The sequence below is a fragment of the Solanum verrucosum genome, unplaced genomic scaffold (genome assembly GCF_900185275.1).
Source record: "Solanum verrucosum unplaced genomic scaffold, falcon-dt-bn FXZP01000040.1, whole genome shotgun sequence".
NCBI classification, from domain to species: Eukaryota; Viridiplantae; Streptophyta; class Magnoliopsida; order Solanales; family Solanaceae; genus Solanum; species Solanum verrucosum.
Genome location: NW_026020323.1, coordinates 3,107,377 through 3,131,463, shown reverse-complemented (window position 1 = coordinate 3,131,463; position 24,087 = coordinate 3,107,377). Strand labels below are relative to the sequence as shown.

Sequence of the window (24,087 nt, the reverse complement as noted above, 5' to 3'; positions counted from 1 at the left end):
TGGAAGAGTCTACAATAATACACAAATAAAGATAACCCTTCCAAAGTAGTATTGTAGTTTGATTTTATAATTAAAAAAGAAAAGTAATATTATAAATAAAATATGGATGTTCTTGCCTTGTTCTTCACATTGTTCATTTACTTCAAGAGCAGTAGAATTCAATTGGAGTTGTTCTTCTACTGGTTGCACTACATTGTTAGTTAAGTCAGCTTGTATACGAACTCCTGCCTCTGGATTGTGTGATTCTAGCGCATCTTGTTCTTCTATTACATCTGTTAGACGCTGACGCTTTTTGATCAGTAGATCCTTTCTTCTTCTAGCTAGCAACAACTTCTTTTGATTCGCCAAAGATGTGAGTGTTCCGGTTGGAACAGTTGCTCGTGTTTCTTTATTCCTTATTCTTGAAGACTCTCGCTATTTCATGACTACCAAGTATTGCCTGCTGTAAAAATAGAGATATAAAGATAAGGAGTTAGACATCCCAACAGAATCAAGAAGATAAAGCAGAATCAGTGAAAAGAAGATTACAGTCACAATAATACGAACTAGTAAAAAGGAGAAAGTGTGAAGCAGAAATCAAAATCACCATTTCTTGCTACCTGATTCACATAGGCTTTCTAAAGCAAAATCACTCAGCTCGTTTCAGCAAATGAAGCACTAAAGCAATCTCTAATATTTAGATAACCCAAAAAGACAGAAGTACACAATAATAATAAAATAGGCAAAATCAACATTCTTTCAATTGACTTTCAAACCAATAGTACATATAAGAAAATGCAATAGAGATATATAAGAAAAATCCCTTCGTCAATCATCAATCACCATCCAATCCCAATCGACATCATCAAAGTCCTCATCTTCTTCTGATGTGTCCATATCTTCTTCCATATATTATGAATGTTGATCATGAGTTGGCATATCAAGGACATCACTAGGTACATCTTCTCTTGACCATCTGAGATCAACAACAACATCATTTATTCCATTTGATGGTCCAATGTCATTGTTTGGCTCCCCAAAAAATGTGTCTCCAATATTAGGTCAATTCTCTTCTACTAAATCAAATAAATCAACATGAACTTTGGTCCTTGCATAATAAACATCTTTCTCAATTAGATCCTCTACATAGAAAACTTGATGCACTTGAGATGCCAGTACAAATGGATCTTCAGTACTGCATAACTTGTTGAAGTATACTCGAGTTCATCTATATTCATCTACTTCATTACGAAACTAATCACATTTAAACAACACAACACTAAAGCAACCCCAATAATCAATCTCTATGATATCTTGAATAACTCCATAATAGACAACTTCTCCATCAATGGGGTTTTGGTCTCTAGCACTAGCAAAACTATCAGTCGTTGCTGATAAAGTCACTCCACAGTTCTGGGTCTTACCTTGACTATCTCGTTTCATTGTATGAAATCGATATCCATTGATGAAATATGTTGTAAATCTTTTTGCTGCAGTATTAGGCCCGTTAGCGAGTTGTCGTAAATGTTCAGGCACTTCAACAGATTAAACTTTCTCCTTAAACCAGTTGCCAAATTCCTGACTATGATTTTGTGCTCTAATCTATGCATTTGATCTACTATGATTGTCAATTACAGTCTTATGTTCCCTGCAAGCAATCATGTTTCAAATTAGCATGTTTCAAAGTTCTTATCATATAAAAAATATTGAAGTTTATAATAAAAGTGACAGATATTACATGATAAAGGTCTCCATTATTTCATCTCCAGCATTAAACAATACATATCAATGTATATCAACACATAACTGGAGATCCATGTGAAAATTATTGCCTTTGTTTTTTTTCTCCCTTCCAATCGGATGGCCAAATTTAGGGAATATAGGTGACAAATTATCTCCCTCTGTTTCAGTTCCCTGCTCATCCTCTAATTGGTATCGACTAAATTTTGTTTTCACCCAAGCATGTAGGTATCTAGAACATAAATTAACGCGCTCTAGCGCCACGAATCCCTCTAGTATTGATGCTTCTAGATGAAATCGATTACGAAGAAGCCCCTTGAAGAAACATAGGTTTCTTTCAGTGGAATACATCCAACGAAGATGTGTCGGACCCCCAAGCTTAATTTCATTTACTAAATGGATGGGCAAATGTACCATTATATCAAAAAAAAGATGGAGGGAAAATCTTTTCAAGGTCACATATAATCTCATTGATCTCAGACTGCATTGTATCAAGATCTGCTCGCCTTATCACCTTGCTACTTATGACTTTAAAGAAGTTCCCCAACCGAATCAAAGCCATAGAAACTTTTTTGGGCAACACTTTTCTAACAACAATTTGGAACAAGTAATGCATTATGAAATAAGCATCATGGCTCTTGTAACCTGATATTTTCATCTCATCCACTTCCACACATCTTGATTTATTTGAAACACAACCTTTTGGTAATTTGGCATTTTTAATAACAGTGCAAAATAACTTCTTTTTTGCTGGTTTCATGGAGAAACAGGTTTTAGCCAAATGAACTTTTCCATTATCATCTTGTACTGGTTGAAGCTCCTTTCGTATCCCCATTTCATGCAAGTCATATCGAGAATTTACATGGTCTTTTGACTTTCCAGTTACATCCAACAAAGTCCCGAGCAAACTGTCACAAATATTTTTTTCAATGTGCATCACATCAAGATTGTGCCTCAGTTTGTTATGTTCCTAGTATGGCAATTCAAAAAAGATGGAGCTTTTTTTCCATGGACCCTCACTATCACGACGCTTCCATTTTTGTCCTTTTCCGAAAACATTATTGAATTCACGCAACTCTTCTAATACTTCTGTCCCTGATAAGGGAGTAGGTGCAGATCTGTGATCTTCTTTACCATCAAATGATTTCTTATCTCTTCGAAATGGATGATCATGAGGTAAGAATGCCCGATGACCCATATAACACATCTTACGACTATGCTTGAGATATTGAGAGCATGTCCCATGATTACAAGTTGGGCATGCCTTTCTTCCTTTTGTGCTCCAACCAGAAAGCATTGCATAGGTTGGAAAATCACTAATTGTCCACAATAAGCCTGCACGCAATTGAAAAGTTTGGTTAGAATCAGCATCATATGTTTCTATCCCAGTTTCCCACAATTCTTTCAATTCTGCAATTAGTGGTTGATGGTAGACATCAATATCCTTTCCTGGAGACGATAGACCTGGAATGATCATACATAATATCATATACTCCGATTTCATGCAAATCCACGGTGAAAAATTATAATTCATTAACATAACAGGCCATGTGTCACGACCCGAGAGCACCCCCTAGTCGTAACCGGCGTACTCGACCTCTTGGAGGTCTAATACAAGCCTCTTAGCATTCATTCATCGCATAGACACTAAACCCCACAAGGAATAAAAAACTTTCTTCACATACGAAAAAACTTTCATCAAATAACAAGTGGAAGACTTTTCAGACTTTATACATGATGTCTCAAAACCATCTAATACTTGAATACAACATTGGGACTAAGCCCACTCAAAACTATAACAAAACTACAAGACATAAAGGAACATGTTAGTTATTGTCCTCGAATCTATAAGGACTCACCAAGTCCTCATCTTCAAACACCTTAGAAACATATCCATCAACCATGGAATATCAACATCTCCAAAAGTCCCTACATTTTAGTCAAATGGGAAATAAAGGGGTTAGCACAATTAAGTAATAAGTATGGAAACCATGCAAAAACATGCTAACAAGGACATTTGGTTGAAAGTCATGTCTTATGTCATTTTAGTAAAACTTCATGAACATTGACATATTAGGAATATTATAGAACATAACCAACATATAAGACATTAACCACATTATAGACATACTCAACACTTTCTCCAAGTAACTCATTTCATCATCCAAGGACCCTTATCTAAAGTTACCCTAAGACACACTTGAGTGAGACATGAAGTGGCCACCCATACAACCTCTTCAGACACACCTAAGTGTTCCTCAAGGCTACAATAGACAAAAACCATCATGCTTCAAGGTAACATACTAAGTAACTCACTTCATTACCATAAGCTATTCATTCAACAAATCATTTAGACAATAAGTCAACATTTTTCTTTAAAGTCATTTAGGACACATTCATGCTTTTAGGGACCTTCACACTTTAGTCAAATTGACTTAAGGAACTCACGTTAGCACCTTCAAAGCCTACTCGTGCCATTTGTAGATAGCATCCCATACTACTACATACACGTTGTAGAACCTATCAAATAACTAAAGTTCACACTAAGGGTATCAAGTTTTGCATTTAAAGATCCAAGTGTCAAGAACTCTCATAGCAAAAATTTCCAAGAGATTCAATAACAAGGCTCGCCCAATATGTACATCATGTCTTCGCACCAAGCACAAGCAAGTATCAAAAAGGGTCAACGCCCTGTATCAAGAAGGGTCAAAGCCCAATAATCAAGAGAACCAAGAACCATATTAAAAATGGCTTCCTAGTTTGAACTTAAAATGGACAACTTCCATTCTTAAAACGGACTAAAAATCCAGAGTCAAGATAGCAAATGATTCGAATCAAGAGCCATGCCAATAGTGACAAAGTCACAACCACAAGAAGGACAAGGTCCCAACAAGAGTGCCAAGAGATCAAACAATCCGTACAAGTGGGCGAGTTACACAAGTGTCTTTAACGTCTTAACGTCTACCGTCACGACAATGCAAAGTGACAAGAGGTAACCAAGGTACCAAGATCATCTTTCAAATATTCCAGCACTTAAAAGAGTGCAAGTACAAGTTTATACATAAACCTCAGTACTTTAACAAATAAACAGTCCACACAACTTTGTGAATTCAAACTGTAGACCAACCAACGTTTCAAGGTCCTCAACTTGTTCACGAGTATATACAACCTTAAAAATACAATTACATAACTTCTTTAACTTCTATTGGCTCAGTAATGTTGATGTAAAACAGGTTCATCATCACAAGTAAGCCTAGCATGTACAAATACAACTTTGATCCCAAAACAGTGAATCTGTCCAGCCTGGTACCTCAAGTCGCAAGTTAGATTTGAAAGGAAAATAGCAAAACTAGACTTTATAAACTTCATGAAAGATGTAACTACATCTCTTAAGGTTGCAAACAAACAAGAATCACCACAAAATACATTTTGTACAAAAAGATATATTCAAAACACTAACATCTGATCATACAGGATTTCAATTTCTGAAATCTAGGCAGAACTTGCCCTATGTTGCATCCCATATTTCGTATCCATAACAGCTAAATTAGAGTTTTACACATGCATAAGAGTTGTCGGTATACGAGTTAGCTTTCCAAATCATATTTATTCATTGTAAAAGAAGTTATAGAGAACGACATATGCATAAATTACTAAACACAACCCAACTCAGAAATAGGTTTCATCACTTACATGTGAAAGGAATGCCATTGCCAATCGATTTATATTCAACATAAAGTTTTATTTATCAAGAAGAGCATCTAAGGCTACCAAGTCAAGAGATGACATTCAACAATATAAGGCACTTCACATTCCATCATCTGCATTCATAAGTGTTAAGAGAGAACATGCTTTCAATCACAACACCCTTGCATTTACAACATAATTACCTTTACTTTATTAGATTCTCATTCAACTCCTTCACATCACATTCACAACACAATATCATGGTAATACTAATTATTCATATAATGCCTTTAAGGCCATGATCATAATACATTCAATAAGTAAACACCTCCACCATAAGTGGATCACACATCAATCTATCACAATCATAAATCAACTTTACATTAACAATGAAGTTAAGTCAACTTACCATTCTCCAAAGCCATAATCACCTTTACTAAATTCTACTACAATTCACCATAAGATAGGTGTAGATAACACTAGAAACCAATAAAACAATTCAATCTAAACATAATTCAATAATCATCATGAAGATTAATTCATAAAATGCCCATTCAAGGCTATGAACCCAATTACTCAATTCAATAACAATTCCACACAATTAGATATAGTTAATGGCATAAATCAACAGCCAACAACAATCTAAACATAATTCTATATCATCGAATCAAAATCAATATACCCACTTTATGGTGAAATTTAGGAAACTTGGAAAGACATTGGTTCATGGAATTTTCTTTCTTAAAAACCATCAACAAACATCAATAATAAAATAAATCATCATTAAAAATTATTTAATGCAAGAACCCATACTTAGAATCGAAATTTGGGTTTTTGTGTTTTTGAAAGAACTTTGAAATCATTTGGATTGAGCTCCTTGAAAGGAAAGAAACCAATCTCACAAAGCAATTTTGTGGCTTAATTGTTTTGCCATGACAAGTTTGGTTAACAATTAAGTCAAAAATTCCAGCTTCATCTGTTAGGTCACTTTCGTAATACATCACTCTTCTTCTCTCATCCAGACACATCAGAGATACTATGCTACCTGCATAAGATTCGATGCAAGTTACAAAATGAATGTGATCTTATATGTTAAGTGTGACAAGACGGGTCAAAATGGGTCAAATTTATAAATAAGTTATTGTATATTGTTGCTCAAGTATTTAGGGGTCTTGATATACATAATATATACGTATATTATACATTTGCCGACAATTTTTGAGGGAACAACTATTTATATTAATTTTTCAAAGATTAATATAATAAGTAAAAATAAGTTAACCAATGAGTCATAATACAATTCACACAACTCTAATAACGTGCACTTTAATTAATCCCCATAGCATAATTTGATATTTTCAGTCCTCCACATAGATAGTGTTTAATTTCATATTTTTCATCCGCTCCATATAGATAGTGTTAAGAAAATCACATAAATAGAGTTAAATATACATTTATGATTTATGGACCTATTCTATGAATTAATTCAAAACTCGTAACGTCTAAATTCTGAATCTGTCACAATAAATTGCATACCTTTGATGGCTTTGGCACCATCAACCCATTCATTCCATCCTTGAGTACAATCTTGGCAAAGAACTTTGCCAACAATATTGAATCCCACGAATTTTGAGAAGAAAACACTTGAAACCTTCAACCCTAGCTTGATTTTGGACCTTGACCTTTAATGGAGTTCTAGAGTGAACTTTTAGGAGAGAAGGGTTTTGTTTTTGAGAAATATAAAGAATGAATTCTAAAATACCATTTTAAAAGTTTTAATACCTTTTAAAAAAAATACATTAACCATGCATCTTGACAACACGAAATACCATCAACACTCAATACGATCACAAACGAACCCACGTTAGGCTCTAGTTACTCTAGTTTGTTTTTAGGGTCGTTACACCATGTGCTATGGGAAATACTCATGGTTTGAAACGGGTTGAAACCATCACTTGAAAGACCCAATCTAACATTACGAGGATCTCTAGCAAAATCTTCATGCAAGGAATCAAAATTCTTCCAAGCTTCCCCGTCAGCCGAATGCCTTATATTGCCATCTTTGGGTCGTTCAGTATCTTGCCATTTCATATTTGCAGTTGTTTCAGGACACATGAATATTCTCTGAAGCCTAGGTTTTAAGGGAAGGTACATTAAAACCTTTCCAAGAATTTTGGAGCTTTCATTAGTCAAGGGATCATTAACAGTCTTCCATCTAGACGAGCCACAAACAGAGCAATTATTTTCCTTCTCATTTTCCTTCCAAAATAACATGCAATCATTAGGACATGCATGTATTTTTTCATAATCAAAACCCAAATCTTTAATCACATTTTTTGATTTGTGGAACGACTCAGGTATATGAGCGAATGGAAATGCCTCTCTTAACAGGTCTAACAAGTCTCCAAAGGCCACATTACTCAAACCATGAATGCATTTGAACAAGAATAATCGAATGGTGAAATTCAGTTTAGAGAAATTCTCACACCACCCATGATCTAACTTTTGTTTACCTTCCTCCAGCAATTTAAAAAATTTCTTTACATCTTCGAATGGCCCCTCTCTCACTCTCTCAAGCCTCAAGTCACCTGCAACATCTCTAAAAGTATCATGAAGTAGGCCATCAATATTGTCACGCATGTTGGAACCTTCCTTATTATTATGATCTGGATTATTTCTCGAGGAAAAACTTTCCCCGTGAAAAATCCATTTGGTGTACCCTTGCACAAACCCATAAACAACCAAGTGATCTTCTACCACATTTCGATGATGCCACTTACAATTAGCACACTTTTTGCAAGGACACAATATTTCATCTCCCTTGGAAGCTCGTTCAAAAGTTGTATCAAGAAAGTTATTCACACCATTGATATACTCATTGGTGAATCTCCGGAGACCCATCCAACTTTTATCTCCACTATCCATTTAATATTGAATATCCTATATGACACCAAAATTAAATTACCAAGATAAGAAATAAAAGAGAAGATTCTGAATAGCACACCAATAGATTTGGTTCCCTTAAAAACTTACATTCAACAAATTTTGATCAGTGGCTCTATCTTATTTTATTGAACAACATAAATGAAATGTCTTTTTTCCTTGAACTAGTTGTTATACATAATCAGCTATCTACTTAACAATACCTATTTTACCTAGAATTTCAATTAGTTAAAAGAGAAATGATGTAAAAGATTTAAAATCTAAAAACTCAATCTTAAGATAATAAGACACGACAGTAACGTCAAACGATTTTGACAAATCTAAACATTTAAAAGATGTAATGGATTTCATATAAAAAATACAAAATTTCATATTATTTGTCAAAGACAACAACCTCACTCAAGAAACTAAGCAGCACACGATTGCAAGACTCCCCCTTGAGAGGCTGAGTTAATGTTCAAAACCTTATGCCTAGCTCAACCAGACCCAATATCTACTCAATCAGTTCTAGAATCAACAATGGTCACAAAATAGAACATGAATCAGAAAAAAATAGTAATAGGAAAGTCACATAAAAGGGAAATCTTATCCAACACTCTAAACTTACTATACATGTACAACATTTAGAGAGCACATATATGGGGAAAGAACCACCTGGAAATGATTATAAACAACACAAAAAGAAGAGTAAAAACCAAGATTCACACACACATCAATGGAAATGAGAATAGACTAAAAAGAAACTGACTACAAAATTAAGAGACAAGGGAATATTACCTCTTTTTAAGCAGTGAATGACTCACTACATGAAAACTTTACTAGTTATAACCTTTTAAATTAAAGATAAGCATAACTAAGCTAACTAGGCAAATTTGAGCTAACAAGTTGAGGGTGTTGTGCCTCTAATTAAAGACTTCTAAATAAATTTAAAGGTAAAAGAAAAGCATAAAAGGACAACAAAACCAAAGTCACTAACCTCACTCAAGAAACTAAGCAGCTCAATCATAAAACTTCAAATTTATAAGAAAAGACAAGGACCAGCCTTAGAGAAGTTGGATGTATGGTTAAATGTAGACATGTATATCTAAATCTAGGAGCAGCCTTAAAGAGGTTGAGTTAACACTCAAAGCCTTATTTTTTGCTCAACTACACCAAGGATCTACTCAATGTATTCCAAAAGCAAAAATGATCTTAAAACAAAAAATACAATATTTATCACAAAAAGAATATTAAAGGAGAAAACAAAGAACTACTCAATACCTAAAGTTTTATTCGGTGCTCAAAGAATAAAGAGGTTGATTTCATAATCAAAACCTTATTATATGATCAACTAGACGCTAGGTCTACTCAATGTATTCCTGAACCAGTAATGCTAGTTAAAAGCACCTGATAACCCTAATGGCAATCATTAAAAAAGCTACGACCTCAGACTTCTGTTTTCATTTCAAGAAGAATACACACCACCACTACACAGCTATGTTCAGAAGAAAAGCTTTCTTGCATTAATACACTAGGGAATGAATGGATGAGATGGAGTTCACTGAGGCAGAAAGTAACATGAATGATCTAGTTTCTGAAGCTCTTAACTCATAACAGAGAAAATTGATCATGAAATATTTTTACAATAAAGCATAAAAGTGAAATTTTTTCCAACATTCTAAACTTACAATACATACCTTAAATTTATAAAACACATTCATATGGAATGATTTAACTAAAAAATGAATAAGCAATAACGAACAGAGATTAGTAAATGTAAAATGTCTAACATTCACACAGATATACATCAAAGTAAAAAAAGAAAGAAAAAAATAAGAGAAACGGGAACGTTACCTCTTTTTAAGCAATGAGCTGAGCTTGATGACCAACTTGTAGTTTGTCCACCAAAAATTTTAGACAAGAAGGAAGAAAGTATAAACTTAGAGCTTGAAAATTGTACTCGAAAGAGAGAAACAAAATCCCTTAATGCTCGACTTCAATGACTTTTAGAGTTGAAAAATACTTCAGTTCATTTTATTCTTAGAAATCGTTTGTTCTATTCAAAAACTTGAGATTTTTCGATAGATAAGAATTATCATGTAGAATGAAGAATCGAAACTCATCTTTCATAACATTAACTCTTCCTAAACTGAGAATTTCCATCTAAACATTTTTGTAGAGATTTCTCAATCTTCACCAAAATTGAGATACACACTCTAATGCACAATAAGATTACATTATAAACATAAACTCTAGCAAAGAACATCTACTTCACAAAAATCAATTTGTCTATTTTCAAATCTTTTTCAAGAACCCTACTAATAAATTTCTAACTTTTAAGAAGATGGAATACGACTTACCTGTAGCTGCAGAAACGTAAAACCCACGAAGAAGAAGACCCAAAAGTTGCAAATTCCTACGAGGAAAATCAAAGAAGAAGGATTAAAGGAAAACGCTAGTTTTGTTCTTCAGAGAGAAAGGAGAAAGTCGATACCTACGAGGATGAAAAGTCTGAAGAAACAAATTAACCTAGTGATATTTTACCTTTTATTTTATTTTTACAATTAATAAAAAAAAACTCTTTTGGCAGGTGTAGTAAAATAAGTGGAGGGAAATAATTGAGGGAAAGAGTTTGGCGGAACCGTTGCCATAGAGTACCTAAGGCGACAGTTTGTAGGAACCGTTGCAATAAAAGATACTATGGCAACGGTTGTCGCACTAATGCAACGATTTACTTCTTAAAGTGTTTCATTAGGTCCATTTGTCTATTGCAAAGGTTATAACCGTTGCGAATTACTATCTATTGCAACGCATATTTAGTTGTTGCTAAATAATTGTTGCTACAGGTTTTCTAGTAGTGTAGTAAAGTTATCAGCTATTACAATTTGTCAAATTACAATTAGTTACAAAGGTTTATCAAATGCAAAAATTAAATTATAACAACGATAGTAACTAACTATTCTCTAATATATTCTTCTCATATTACACTATCAATCTCTTTAACAAATAAGCATGATTTTAATGAAGAATTGGATATATAAAATTATAGTTGGAGTTATAATTATGTATAACTTACATAAATCCCATAGTGTAAAACCTAAATTACCTTCTATCCTTGTTTTTTTTCTAATTACACAAATTCCATGTTTTTAAGGCATTTCGGATACATAATTAAGGATCCGGATGCATTATTGTTGAAACATTATGTATCAATTTGTTGCACTTATTAAGGAAAAAAAGGCTGAAAAATCAAATTAAGATCTCATAGTATCCATCTGTTGCACTAATTAAGGGGGGGGGGGGGGGGGGGGGGGAATTGAAAATCAAATTAAGATCCCATAAATTGTGCTATTGCATTCCAAATTATTGTCTAGAATTCAATCATATTGTGTAACAAACCAAAAAATTCAAAAATTAAATTTCTTCTTCTTGTTCATTGTTCTCTGTATTTCATAAAAACTTTTGTCGAAATTTTGGATAAGCGAGATGAGTTATGAAGGATACAAAAGTGATGAAATAGTTGTTGGACAAACGATTTCTTTTGTGAATCTTCAAGTTCATCGAATATCCTTTCGATTTTGATTCAAGATTGTCGAAAATTTTGAGATTCAAAATTTTTCTCCCGGTTCATTGAAGATCCTTTCAGTTTTGATTCAAAATTGCTGAAAATTTTGAGTTTTAAAATTATTCTCCTAGTTCATTGAAAATCCTTTCAGTTTTGATTTTAAAATTATCGAAAATTTTGAGAAGATACATCATGAAGATCCTTTCAATTTAAATTGATAATTGTTGTATTTCTACTAGATACATTAAATAAGAAAGTGTTGCTCATAAGATTTTAGATTTGAGATCGATACATTATTGTTTGGTAATTGTTATGTATCAGATACATTTAGTATAAATTCGAATTTACGTATCATAACTAAAAAATTAGTGCATGATACAATATTATTTATGTATCTTATTTTGTTTGAGAAATACTATAATTTAAAATTTAAAAAAAATACATTATACATGTAATTGTTCCAAAATAGCTTCTTTTTTGTGTGTGTGATGCATAACATAAAGTTTATGTATCAAGTACATTTATATTGAACATGATAAACACTAATCGAAGATTCAACAACATTAGAGTTATGTATCAATACCTTAAATATTAACATTATACATTGCATAAAACAAAGGTTATTGTAGCACTAATGTATCGGATCAATGATAATACTAACAAAACAAAGGCTAATTTAAGACTCAAAATAAACGAGATACATTAAAAATTTGTATGTTTGATAGTGATGGACGTGCAATGGCAGATCCAACTTTTATTTTTGGACGTTTTTCAATAGTAAATGCATTAATTTTTCAAGAAAAAATTTCAACGACGATATGATTAACTAAAATTGCAAAGGTTCAATAAGATTTCAATGGGGGGCAGGGGGCGGAGGTAATTTTATTTTTATTTTTTAAGATGAAAAAATTAAAAAAAAAATAATAAAAGAAATCGAAAATTGAGTGATGGAAAGAAATCTACCTCTTGAATAATTTGAAATCATTAATTGGAAATAGAAAAGATTTGAAATTTAAAAAATAGATTAATTGATGTAATTATGGAGAGATTTGTGGCGTGAAAAAAGGAAGGAAAATCATGGGTATGAGATTCCAAATTAATGTATCCGGAAAAGGGGGTGATGGGAAAAAAAGAAGGGATTTTTGATATTTTTTAAAATGGTAGGGAAAATAAAAAAATATGATAATAAATGGTGTGTAGTTAAATAATCTTTTCTATAATTAATGAACATTTTTATAAATATAAAAATTTGAGGTAATTTTTAAAAATCCAAAAACTAAATTTTGACCCAAAATTTATTTTTTCTGGATTTTGAGACCTTGGATTTTTTGCCAAACTTAACCAAAAATTCTAGAAGCATCTTATTTTTTGCAGAAAAGTCCTCCTCGTGAACCTTCTAGGGTTTTGTTATCCTCTTCTTACCTACTCTTCTCCATATTTCCAAAAACAATCTACTCCAGTTGTGAAGAAGAAAAACTTATCCAAATTCAGGTACCCTTTTGCTTCTATATTCTTCTTCTTTACGTTAATTTTCCTGTTTCGATTGAGTATACTAACCATTTTTTATTGTTTAATTTGAATGGGTTTATAAAGAAATGGCGACCACTCAGCTAACAGCATCGTCTATCTCTGGCAATGGTTTTGCATCCTTTGAAGGGCTCAGGTCCACTTGCATTGTAAAGGCCGTATCTTTTGCCCCTTTGAAGCACAACAACAGCAGGTCTTTTAGTCGTCTGGTTGTCAAGGCTGCCACCACCGTAGCTCCTAAGGTAATCTAATTTTCTTATTGTTTTCGAAATCACTAACGATAACTGCTTTCATTTCCCCAATTGGATGTTTTACTGCCCTGTTTAGTTTTTTAAAGCCAATTTTGTGTTAATTTGAACCTTATTGGTGCTTTTCTTGTTCTAAATTTAGTACTAATATAGAGTGTTGTTTGCTTATCAACTATGTGTCAAGACGAATTGTTGGGGTCGGCTAAATTTTTGTTTTTTCATTTTAAGATTTAGATAAGATAAGAAAGGTCAAGTCTTGGGCTCACTTTTTGGTGGAAGAGTTAGCTGAAACATACAACTTTAACCATAAATTAATGCCATTCTGTGTATTGCTTTTCCGCCAGTTCAAATGTGTGACAAAGTTTGTAATTTGGGTTTGCTGATTATATGGTTTCACTGAACAAAGATGAGGAGATGAATAATAGCTCATTTTGGTGCTTGGGTAGCCGTTTAAGTATTCTTGAAATCTAAAGATGGCATCATTGAACATTAGGCTTCATCTGCTTTTACAAGTACTTGATTCTTGATTGTGTTTACCAACCCGATATTTAGAGGGCTAATGGATTTGGCTTTTCCGCGACTCAAAGTATTATATTGTGCTGTTGCCCTTGTCAAAGATACATTACTATGTGGGGCGATTTGTTAAATTCTGTTGTTCCTTGCAGTACACAACTCTTAAGCCTTTGGGCGACAGAGTGTTGGTGAAGATTAAGACCACAGAGGAGAAGACTGTTGGTGGTATCCTACTTCCAGTAACAGCCCAGTCGAAACCTAATGGAGGTGAGGTGGTTGCTGTTGGGGAGGGTCATTCAGCTGGCAAGATCAAAGTGGACATTAGTGTGAAGGTAATACTATATATTCAAATAATATAGTCGAGCTGGGATACATTAGTGGATAATCAAGTTGACTGAAAATATCTTATGTATAGACTGGTGCCCAAGTCATCTACTCAAAGTACGCGGGAACTGAGGTGGAGTTCGATGGATCAAAGCACCTCATTCTGAAAGAGGATGATATTGTTGGTATTCTTGAGACAGATGATGTCAAGGATCTGCAGCCATTAAATGACAGAGTCCTAATCAAGGTTTGTCATTTGCGTCCTCCCGTCCTTGTTTGCAATGTATCTAATGTTTCTATAGTCATCTGTTTGTCTATTCCGGCTTTAATTTTCCTTTTTTGTTCTAAAGAAGCTGGTTATATGAGGAAATTGGTTTAAGATTGCTGGCATCATCTCCCTTTCTTTAGTGCTTGTCTCCTGCATTCTATGTTGCTTGTACTCTTCAAAAATGTCATTGGGGTGCATATTTTGGGTCCTTCAAAAGTAGTGCATTTTTTGGAGGATCCAACATGGGTATGGCAACATTTTTGGGGAGACTAAGCAACTTAGCCTGCACTTGATTTAAACATTTGCATTTTCTGCAAGGTCTTTAATTGGCTGTTAACCGGTGGTTGCGTTTCCTCTCAGGTTGCCGAAGCTGAAGAAAAAACCGCTGGAGGCTTACTGTTGACTGAGGCAGCCAAGGAGAAGCCTTCAATTGGCACGGTAAGAGATGGAAGAAGTTGCATTCCTTTGCCCATGCTCCCTATATTGATTGAGATGTTCTATAAACTAAACATTCTTTGATGTTTGAAATTACAGATTATAGCTGTCGGACCTGGTCCTCTTGATGAAGAAGGGAACAGGAAACCACTTTCAGTATCCCCAGGAAATACAGTTCTCTACTCCAAATATGCAGGCAGTGAATTCAAAGGGGCTGATGGTTCTGATTACATTACACTCAGGGTGTCTGATGTAATGGCTGTGCTATCTTAGTGGGGCTATTGAGTTATTCCATGCCAAAATTTTCAGCAGAGATCTAGGAAGGAGGAAGCTGCATCCAACTTTCGAGTGAGGAGTAATACTCTCTGCAAATTAATGACTAATATCAAAGTGTAGAATCAATTTTCTGAATGCATTTCTGTTCTTGATTTGAGGAATTACCCTTTGGGAATTTTGTATGTTAAAAGTGATTGAAAACTGCAGATTATGAAAGATTAGCAATAATATTTGCACAATTCATATAGATTTAGAATGTATTGGCTTGTGTTCAAGCTGATGTTTGTCATTTTTCGGGATCAGGTCGTAGGTCCTAGTGGCTAGTGGATCAAAGAGGTAGCATATTCAAGCTGCAAATCTTTAGCAAAAAGTTCTTCATTGGTTGCGGCAGTGGAAGTTCTTGGTCATAAGTTATGAATTATGGTGGTTTCGTTCTTGGATAAAGAATTATGCTTTTTCACGTCATTTTCGTGTATTACTTAGGTCGCAATTTTGGAAGCAAACTTTAAACAATGGACATTGTAGAGGAGAAGATAAAAGTTGAAGCTCAGCAATGTCATTAGACAAGTTTCCCACAACTGTCAAAGCTATACATTTTCTGTTAAATTTAGTACACCAGGAATGTTTCTTCCTGTAATTTTGTCATGCCTGAATTTCTAAGCTAATTTACACCTACTTGATCTGAAAAATAATAATTAATAAATTAAAAACTGCTTTGCACACCTCACAATAAAGTAGCGATCGAACTAATCTAATATCAACTCTGCCATGAGACATGCGGGGACTTCAAAAGGTATGTGAATTTACTCCAAAAACACGCCATGAGTTGCTCCCACCAGCTGCCTAGAATGTAATGTTCTACTACCTCAATTGCCTTCAGTTAGAATCAGCAGATCTGAGTTGTTTGCAGCCTTGAGGACAATGTATCACAAAGTTAGTTCATTTAATTGGAGCACCTTCATCGATTAAATGATGCAGCTGAGTTGTCATCGTAGTGTCCTTTCCACGCATTACCACTGTCAGTTCCACTGCTAGCTTGGTTTGGTACTGGCACATTACCTAAATCCCCATCCAAGCTCATCTGCTGCACTTCAGCACAAGACAAGATTTTGATGCTCTGAACACAGCTCACAAACTCCCTGAGAAAAAAAGAATGGGAAAACCTGAATATCTTGGACAAGTAGTACTACAACTTTTGACAAAGTCAACACTTACTCCCAAGGATCGTCACCAACAAGCAGCATATCATTCTCATGGTCAACATACACAAGCTTCCACTCAGTTCTTTGAGGATCTTCAAGCTGTCCCTCAATTCCAAACATACGTGCTAGATCATGCCTTAGTTCATCATAGCCTATGTAGCGAGTAACGTCTATAGTTCTTCCCACAGAGCCTCGTTTTTGAACCTTCACAGTTGGAAAAAAGATATGAAAAATACAAATTACGGGAATGAGACTTAACACTACTAATCCATCATATGAAACTTGAAATAAGAGAACACATAAAAGAGTGATCAAGAGAGCAAAGCATGCGTGCAGCAAACCTTTGTATATGTTCTCATGCGCTGAGTCTGGTTCGTCCATGCATTATTATTCAGAACACCGTTGTCATTAACAGCAAGATCGTTGGCACATCTTGGCTTGTATGCCATGTTTGGCACCCCAAATTGTTGAGAATTGATCCCAGCATCAGACAATTCAGTTTCTATATCCCTAGGGGCATTGCCAAAAGGAGAGAATAGGTTTTGCATATCCTTTCCAGAATCATAATCCCTTGATAGCAAAGCATCAGGGTTCAGTCCATCTATATTATTTGCTGCAGAAGGTAGACTGTTCCTAGAATGTGATTGAGCATCACCATCCACACATAATGCAGGCAATGAAAAGTTGAAGCCACTAGAATCCAGCCCATACGATGTTGTCGATGAGGCTGCCTCTAAGTTCTCAGTATTATTGCCTTTGTACTTCGACTGCTCTGAACCTTTTGAGAACACTAGTTCATGTTTTATTCGAAACTCGGATTTGTTTTGCTCTTGAGAAGGATCAACAACAGATTCATCCACCAGTATCGCTTGCCCTTGGTTCTTGGTCAAGAAGTTTGGTGGTGAAACTTGGAAATTGTTCGTAGAAGGAGATGTTGAACATGAAGGAGCATCTCCATCTGTACCACCAGAAAGTGCTTTGATTGTTATAGGGGATTTGTGCTGGCTTTGGAGTTGGTTGAAAGCATGATGGGTTGACTGGAGATGTGTCGCTGTGGTCACGATGTTGGAACTCAATTGTTGATGAGCAAACTGGAGCTCTTGTGGTTGCCGGTTCTGTTGTTGCTGGGGCATACGCGGCTCCAGAGTAGAGCTTACGGGAGATAATAGCTGTGCTTGTTGCTGCTGTTGCTGTTGTTGCTGCTGCAGTTTATTAAGAAGCTGTAGTTGCAGCTGCTGTTCCGTAAGGCTCTGCTGTGATGATGGTTGCACTTGGGGCCTCTGCATCAAACTTTGCTGCAACAATTGTAGTGGAGCTTGTTGTGGTATTGTCTGCTGTTGCTGGGATTTCTGCAAGAGGTTAGATTGCTGTTCCACTTGTTGCTGAAATTGGAAGTCCTGTGCCAAGGATGTCGAAGGAAATGGATTTCTATTGACAGGAACATTTTGCTGTGATTGGGTACTAGTTGATAGCACCTGTTGTTGCTGAAGCTGACCATATACCGCAGCTTGTGGAAAAGTTTGGTTTGGTATCTGGTTAGGGGATACACAACGATTTACTGGTGATGAATTCCCGGTCAATTGTTGCTGCTGGGATGGACGCTGTTGTTGCTGCAGCTGCTGCTGTGCTTGCTGATGAAGCTGTGGCTGTTGCTGCAACATGTGTTGCTGTGGCTGTTGCAGCGTGTGCTGCTGCTGATGCTGCAGTGTGTGCTGTTGCTGTTGCTGTTGCTGCTGCTGCAATGTGTGTTGTTGTTGCTGCTGCTGCAGTGTGTGTTGTTGTTGCTGCTGCAGTGTGTGTTGTTGTTGTTGCTGCTGCAATGTGTGTTGTTGTTGTTGCTGTTGCTGCTGCTGCAGTGTGTGTTGTTGCTGCTGCAGCGTGTGTTGCTGTTGCTGCAGTGTGGGTTGTTGCTGCTGCAGCGTGTGTTGCTGTTGCTGCAGTGTGGGTTGTTGCTGCTGTGCACTTACAGGAGACTGTAACGATTGCTGCTGCTGTTGGGCCCATGCTAATGGTGGCTGCTGGATTTGACCAAATGGTTGGTTTAGTTGATTTGGTTTGTTGAACTGGAGACCTGGTGTAGCTAATGTAGGTGACTGAAAGTTCAACAACTTGGAATGGTCATCACTGCCAATATTACTGTGCAAGACACTGGGAAGTCCAGATTGGGCAACTGGCACATGATTGTTCTGTTGCATACTCATCCACTGTACCAAGCTCAGTCCAGGGAATATCGAGTTTTGAGAATCTTTTAGACCTAACTCATCATTGATCCAGGGCATCCCCCTCTTTAAAACATTTTCAATATCAGACTCATCACCTGCAAAAGCACTACCCCTTTTGAGGATTTTATCGAGGAAGTTATAGTAGACTATGTTCCTTTTTGTACAACTAGAGATGAGGGAGATGAATCATGCTATTATGTATAGTGCCTGACTAAGGTTGATATCATGCTGCTACCGTTAAGATTAAGTTGATGAACATCCTTTAATTAAGATATATTTTACTGCAACGGAAAACTGGACATTCCAACATTTCCTGTAAGTCAAAGTTGAGTTTTAACTACAGTGAACCTTTAATAGGCTCTTTGTTTTAGTTCTTCTGAACCTTTGAAACATTATACGAGACAGGCTAAATGTCAAGTAGCTTACCAGGAAAACTTGGCTGCTTAGGAAACTTGGGCCTGAAAAATGGTGGTGGACAGATATAAAAAGGAGTCACGACAGGCTCAATATCCCAAATTGAAACTCTGCTTGGACGTTCCCCGGCAGTTGATTCATCCCATCCTACCTAACAAATTAAATAAAGAAATACCTCAGGATTAGATCAATGCAAATACAGTTTTTTATATACCACCAAAAACATGAACCAAAATGCAAGCAAGCACTGATCTGGAGTAGCAACTGATGACTCAATGAGTGACATTGCCTAACATATATATAATTGTATTTGGTATGACTGAGAAATATATATCAAGAAGCAGGAAGAGCTCTACTATGACCACTAAGTTAAATATATCAAAATTCTACGCAAATTCTTGGGGACAAATCCTAGATGGCTGAGTACCTGAAGATTACGCCACTGTGAGCTCTTCCATCGTATGGGGTCCAGATCACTAACACCTGTTATTGTACCCATGTATCTACGAACTCCAGACTCCTCCGTTTCAAACATCATCCGAAATCGCATGCCTAGTGAAACTTGTGCATACATAGCTTTATTATACTTGGCCAGAGGAATTACAAATTCAGAAGGGCTAGCCCTGTCAAGAACAAAAAGAGCAAGATTATAAAAATGTGTATAATTCAACATCTAGATCCAAACAACCACAACAACAACATACCCAGTGAAATCCCACAAGTGAGGTCTGGAAAACATCTAGATCCGAACACGAAATATTTTCGATTTAAAAAGGGCAGATATAGTACCTAGGATTGTAAAAGATAGTAAACGGGCTGTTGTTTGCAGCAGCATGAGCAGCAGCAGCAAGGATCCCAATGTGCATGCTGTCACTAGATATAACAGATGAGGACAAGGCAGGCTGCTGTCTATTTGTTCGTTTTATACCCAAGAGAAGCTGTGACTTATCATCTCTACATAAAATTTTCTCAGCTTAGCAACAAGATGACTATCATATCAATAAAAAAAAAAAGTAACCAAATTTTCCGTTACCTTATGAAAAGGACAGAATCACCGGCACAAAGCCTTTTAGAGGAGATAAAGACACTCCAACCGGTAGTCAAAAGGTGTCTTTTTGGTTGACCTGAAATCATGTTAATTTTATTTTAAGGAACCTTGTTAGCACTTATCACTGACCAATTTTTACCTGATACATTGATGCCTACAGTCACTGTGGGGAAAATGTTCACAATTCACTACATGACCTAAACTTAATTCACTAGGGTAAGCTTCTTTACATCAATATACTTTAAGAAACTCACACTAAAAAATATTACATCTTAGTTAAAAGATATTTAAAAGCCAACACAAAAACTCTTGAGAAAAATATTATAAGAATCATATTTCTCATAAGTTGAGTTGGATTTAGAGATAAAAGTCACTGCAGTATAAAAACCAAACGAAGACAAATTATTCAAGTCACTTAACTAAGCAGTCCAACATGAAACTGTATCTTTGAAGAGAAACCTTAAATGTCAACCACTAGTATAGAGACTCAAAGTGTTACCCCATTAGTAGTTCCACACAGAATTATCAAAATTAAGCTTCCAACATAAGAGAGTAAAGATCTTAAAAAGTACCTCGATAAATATGCCTGAAAGTCCATGCTTGGTCATGCAAATCTCTAGCCATTAGCTCCTGAGCAGGAGGTTGCATTGCATAGTCCTATAAAGAAGCTCCAGTCAGATGCATAAAGGTAGATCTCTTTTCTTGAAGACATTTTGTGAAGAAAAACAAACCAGAGGAGGAAATATCTTCTCTGCTGCTCGACGAGGAACAGAAAATCCACCATGTGTGCTTGTATCACTAGCAGTGAGAGTTTTACAGAAAAACTCAGCAGGTTGCCTGTTCTGCTTAAGGCCCATATCAGATAAAAGTAAAGCCTCCTGGTCATACTGCAGAATCAAAAAGTTTGTTTCATACAACTTCTTATGGGAGGAGGTAAAAAGTACTTTGACCGAAAAGATGACAGCTGAAATTGCAAACAAAATAAAGGACTTACTTTGTTGACAGGTTGAAGAGTCATCTGAGCATAGACCTCATCAGTTTCAGTGTCAGCCTAACAAAAATGTCACAAGTACAACATGTTAGGAAAAGGGAAACCCCACTACACTTTAACTTGCCGTAATAGAACAATATTTTTCTACTTAATTCACATGCAACGTCAATTCGAGATTGTGGATCCAAATAAACACTACGAAGCTTACAAAGCAGTACAGTGATCCTGAGTTTCCATTTACGTCTTTGTAAATACAAAGAACGCATCAGAAAACACCCATATTCGATCATTAATTTTATTCAAAATATATGGAAAGGGAAAGACAATAGAATTCCCAGCCAATATGTGGATAGAGGAAGATGCCATACATGTAGAGTAACATTGTGTAACATGCAGATCAACTTGGAAGGAAGATTAGGATAACTTGGAATTCCATCTGTCTCCTTTTGCATTGATGCCGCCACCTGCATAGTGTTGATATTGATGTAAGGCTTCATCATTGTACCGTATCTGGGCGGTGTAATACTCCTATTCAACTTCAAAAGATACATACCTGCTCACTGTGACCTTGAGGAAAATATACCACAAGGCTTCCAACAGGAGGCAAAGAAACCAATGGGCCAGCACAAGCATGCCATAACTCTGAATTCATGAGCTTTCTTTCTCCTGTTGCATTATGATACAAACTTTCAGGTATGCATATTACAAAATTTAAAGTTCAATTTTATACATACATAAGTCTGATGCTTCAATATGCTAGAAATTAAGGTCCTTTATGTGCGAATTTATTCGCTTGACTACCAGCTATGTAAACATCATTCATGCAACCAAAAAAGGAAATTTTCTTCTGTTTTACCTTTTTTTTGCCCCAACTGAAGGATTATTACCGTGAAACCTGTCTTAAGCAGAAATACAAACAACCGGTAGATAAAGATGAGTTAAAAACGGCAGCCTGGTGCGGCGGTGCCCAAAGCATCTAGCGAAAGCAGAATCTGGGGAAGGGCTGTACCCCCAAAAGATGTGATGTAGATAGCCTACCCTAATACAAGCATTAGTGGCTGCTTCCACGGCTCGAACCCGTGACTATAGGTGTCACGGAGACAGCTTTACCGTTGCTCCTTGGCTCCCTATCATAAAGATAAGGAGTTCTGCAAGCCAAATGATTATAAAACTTCAGTAATACCAGGAACCTACGTGAATATCATGTGACCCTCATACAGTTGATATGTGTGACACTCTAATAGGTGTATACCTAATGACAATCAAAAACTAACCAATACTGGATAGCTTCAGCATGTCCACAGATAACAGTAATTTCTTCATCTAGTGATCCATGAAAAGAACAACTTTTTCATTTTCCTTTCTCAAAGAAAACCATATGAGAATATGAGCTTATGGCAAGTGGATCCTATTAAAGCATCATGAACTCAGATCAAGCAAAATTTGCATTATTATTTTTGTTCCTATTCCAGTGATAACCTCGTTTTCAACTCTGTCCTTACCCCTCCTAGTACTTACATGTCAGCATAGCACAACCTACTTAATTGACAGAGAATGATACACAGAAATTGAAAGGTACTCTTTCTTCTCCAAAATGAAGTAAACACAAGCTGCCAGGAGTAGTTTAGGCATTTCTAAATGAAATGAGAACCATCCCCATGCTCATGTTCCGCACTTCCGCCCATAATCAACCCCCATAAAAACGACTAACAGAAAGTAGACCATTTGAGGCATTTGCTAAGTAAATAAGAGGTCAAAAATGAAACTTAAAGCAAGTAACAGATATCGGGCAAGAAAATTTTATGGTTATCCAGTATATAATCCAAAATCCAACTTAAAAAGCAGACATAAACCCGTAGATCAATTACACTAAATACAATTTGTACTCCTGGATATACAAATTGTATTAGTAACATTTTGCTAATGCATAAAAATAACAAACTAATGAAAGAATAAACAAGTAGAAGCAGTTCAGATAAAGTGTATTTCTGTTCTCATTCTTTGCAATAGGAATGTTTCTTCAAAAAAAAGGCAAATATTCACAGGAACCTTGAGCCTTACAAGGACAAGTTACTTTAAGAAAAACTTACATATTATGGCTATCAAGTGACAGAACAATCAATTTATTACTCTAGCAAACCATCAAAGCTAAAATATGGCAGCAAATTTCACTTATCATATCCCCCAATGAAAAATGCAAGTGAATGAATGAAGATTTAGTAAAAACCTTCTCCTGAATTTGGTAGATATCCGTTTGATGGCGCTTTCATTTCAGCGAAAAATCCACTTTAATTGAATTGCTTATCTCCCAAAAGTAACAAACAAGAATTTGTCCAACACAAAGCTACTTTCACTTAATTCCAGCTCAAAAAGCTTTTCACTTTCTCAACATAGAAATAGAAATAGAAAAATCTCCATCATTTTTAGTTACTAGCTCCATAATTGCAACACGGAATTCCTAAAATGCAAATATGCTTCTTTTTTTTCCATTGTCAAGAAATCGCCACCATTTTCCGGTGGCAGGACCCCCACAAAAGACTGCGTCTTTTCAACTAATACTGCACCACCACCAGAGAAACTTTTTTCCGTTTTTAATCTCTGATTATAATTTCAGGAAGTGATTGAGACTTAGAACCCACCAAGCGTCGCCGGAAAATCAAGAACGAACAAATATGCTTCAAAAAAATGGGAAGACAGAGAGAATAAAGTTACACGACACCCAAGGT

At 35.7% G+C, this 24,087-nt stretch overlaps 3 protein-coding genes across 3 annotated transcripts; 1 reads left to right on the top strand and 2 right to left on the bottom strand.

Moving 5' to 3' along the window:
• Nucleotides 1–2,140: 2,140 nt before the first annotated feature.
• Nucleotides 2,141–8,331, bottom strand: LOC125835565 (uncharacterized). The gene is made up of 3 exons (XM_049514677.1): nt 7,332–8,331; nt 2,807–3,183; nt 2,141–2,689 (listed from the first exon to the last, which is right to left on the bottom strand). Exons 1-3 carry the CDS (start codon nt 8,329–8,331, stop codon nt 2,141–2,143), a joined length of 1,926 nt encoding a protein of 641 aa, XP_049370634.1.
• A 4,974-nt stretch (nt 8,332–13,305) lies between these two features.
• On the top strand, nt 13,306–15,731 carry LOC125835617 (20 kDa chaperonin, chloroplastic-like). The gene is made up of 5 exons (XM_049514731.1): nt 13,306–13,662; nt 14,334–14,513; nt 14,597–14,752; nt 15,134–15,211; nt 15,308–15,731. Exons 1-5 carry the CDS (start codon nt 13,489–13,491, stop codon nt 15,479–15,481), a joined length of 762 nt encoding a protein of 253 aa, XP_049370688.1. The 5' UTR covers nt 13,306–13,488; the 3' UTR covers nt 15,482–15,731.
• A 319-nt stretch (nt 15,732–16,050) lies between these two features.
• Nucleotides 16,051–23,758, bottom strand: LOC125835616 (auxin response factor 7). Its single transcript, XM_049514730.1, has 13 exons — nt 23,589–23,758; nt 21,915–22,027; nt 21,730–21,825; nt 21,365–21,421; nt 21,102–21,257; nt 20,943–21,027; nt 20,356–20,446; nt 20,112–20,276; nt 19,750–19,945; nt 19,335–19,473; nt 17,028–19,003; nt 16,700–16,890; nt 16,051–16,623 (listed from the first exon to the last, which is right to left on the bottom strand). Exons 1-13 carry the CDS (start codon nt 23,629–23,631, stop codon nt 16,443–16,445), a joined length of 3,489 nt encoding a protein of 1,162 aa, XP_049370687.1. The 5' UTR covers nt 23,632–23,758; the 3' UTR covers nt 16,051–16,442.
• Nucleotides 23,759–24,087: the final 329 nt, after the last annotated feature.

Coding starts and splice junctions, on each gene's coding strand:
- LOC125835616 (XM_049514730.1), bottom strand. CDS start 23,631: ATGAAAGCGCCATCAAACGGATATCTACCAAATTCAGGAGAAG. Junction 21,826..21,914: donor CTCAAGGTCACAGTGAGCAG/GTATGTATCTTT, acceptor AACACTATGCAG/GTGGCGGCATCAATGCAAAA. Junction 20,277..20,355: donor GATTCTGTCCTTTTCATAAG/GTAACGGAAAAT, acceptor AATTTTATGTAG/AGATGATAAGTCACAGCTTC.
- LOC125835565 (XM_049514677.1), bottom strand. CDS start 8,331: ATGGATAGTGGAGATAAAAGTTGGATGGGTCTCCGGAGATTCACCAAT. Junction 3,184..7,331: donor CAACCCGTTTCAAACCATGA/GTATTTCCCATA, acceptor TGATCATTCCAG/GTCTATCGTCTCCAGGAAAG. Junction 2,690..2,806: donor CTCCCTTATCAGGGACAGAA/GTATTAGAAGAG, acceptor TTGCCATACTAG/GAACATAACAAACTGAGGCA.
- LOC125835617 (XM_049514731.1), top strand. CDS start 13,489: ATGGCGACCACTCAGCTAACAGCATCGTCTATCTCTGGCAATGGTTTT. Junction 14,514..14,596: donor AAGTGGACATTAGTGTGAAG/GTAATACTATAT, acceptor TCTTATGTATAG/ACTGGTGCCCAAGTCATCTA. Junction 15,212..15,307: donor AGAAGCCTTCAATTGGCACG/GTAAGAGATGGA, acceptor TTGAAATTACAG/ATTATAGCTGTCGGACCTGG.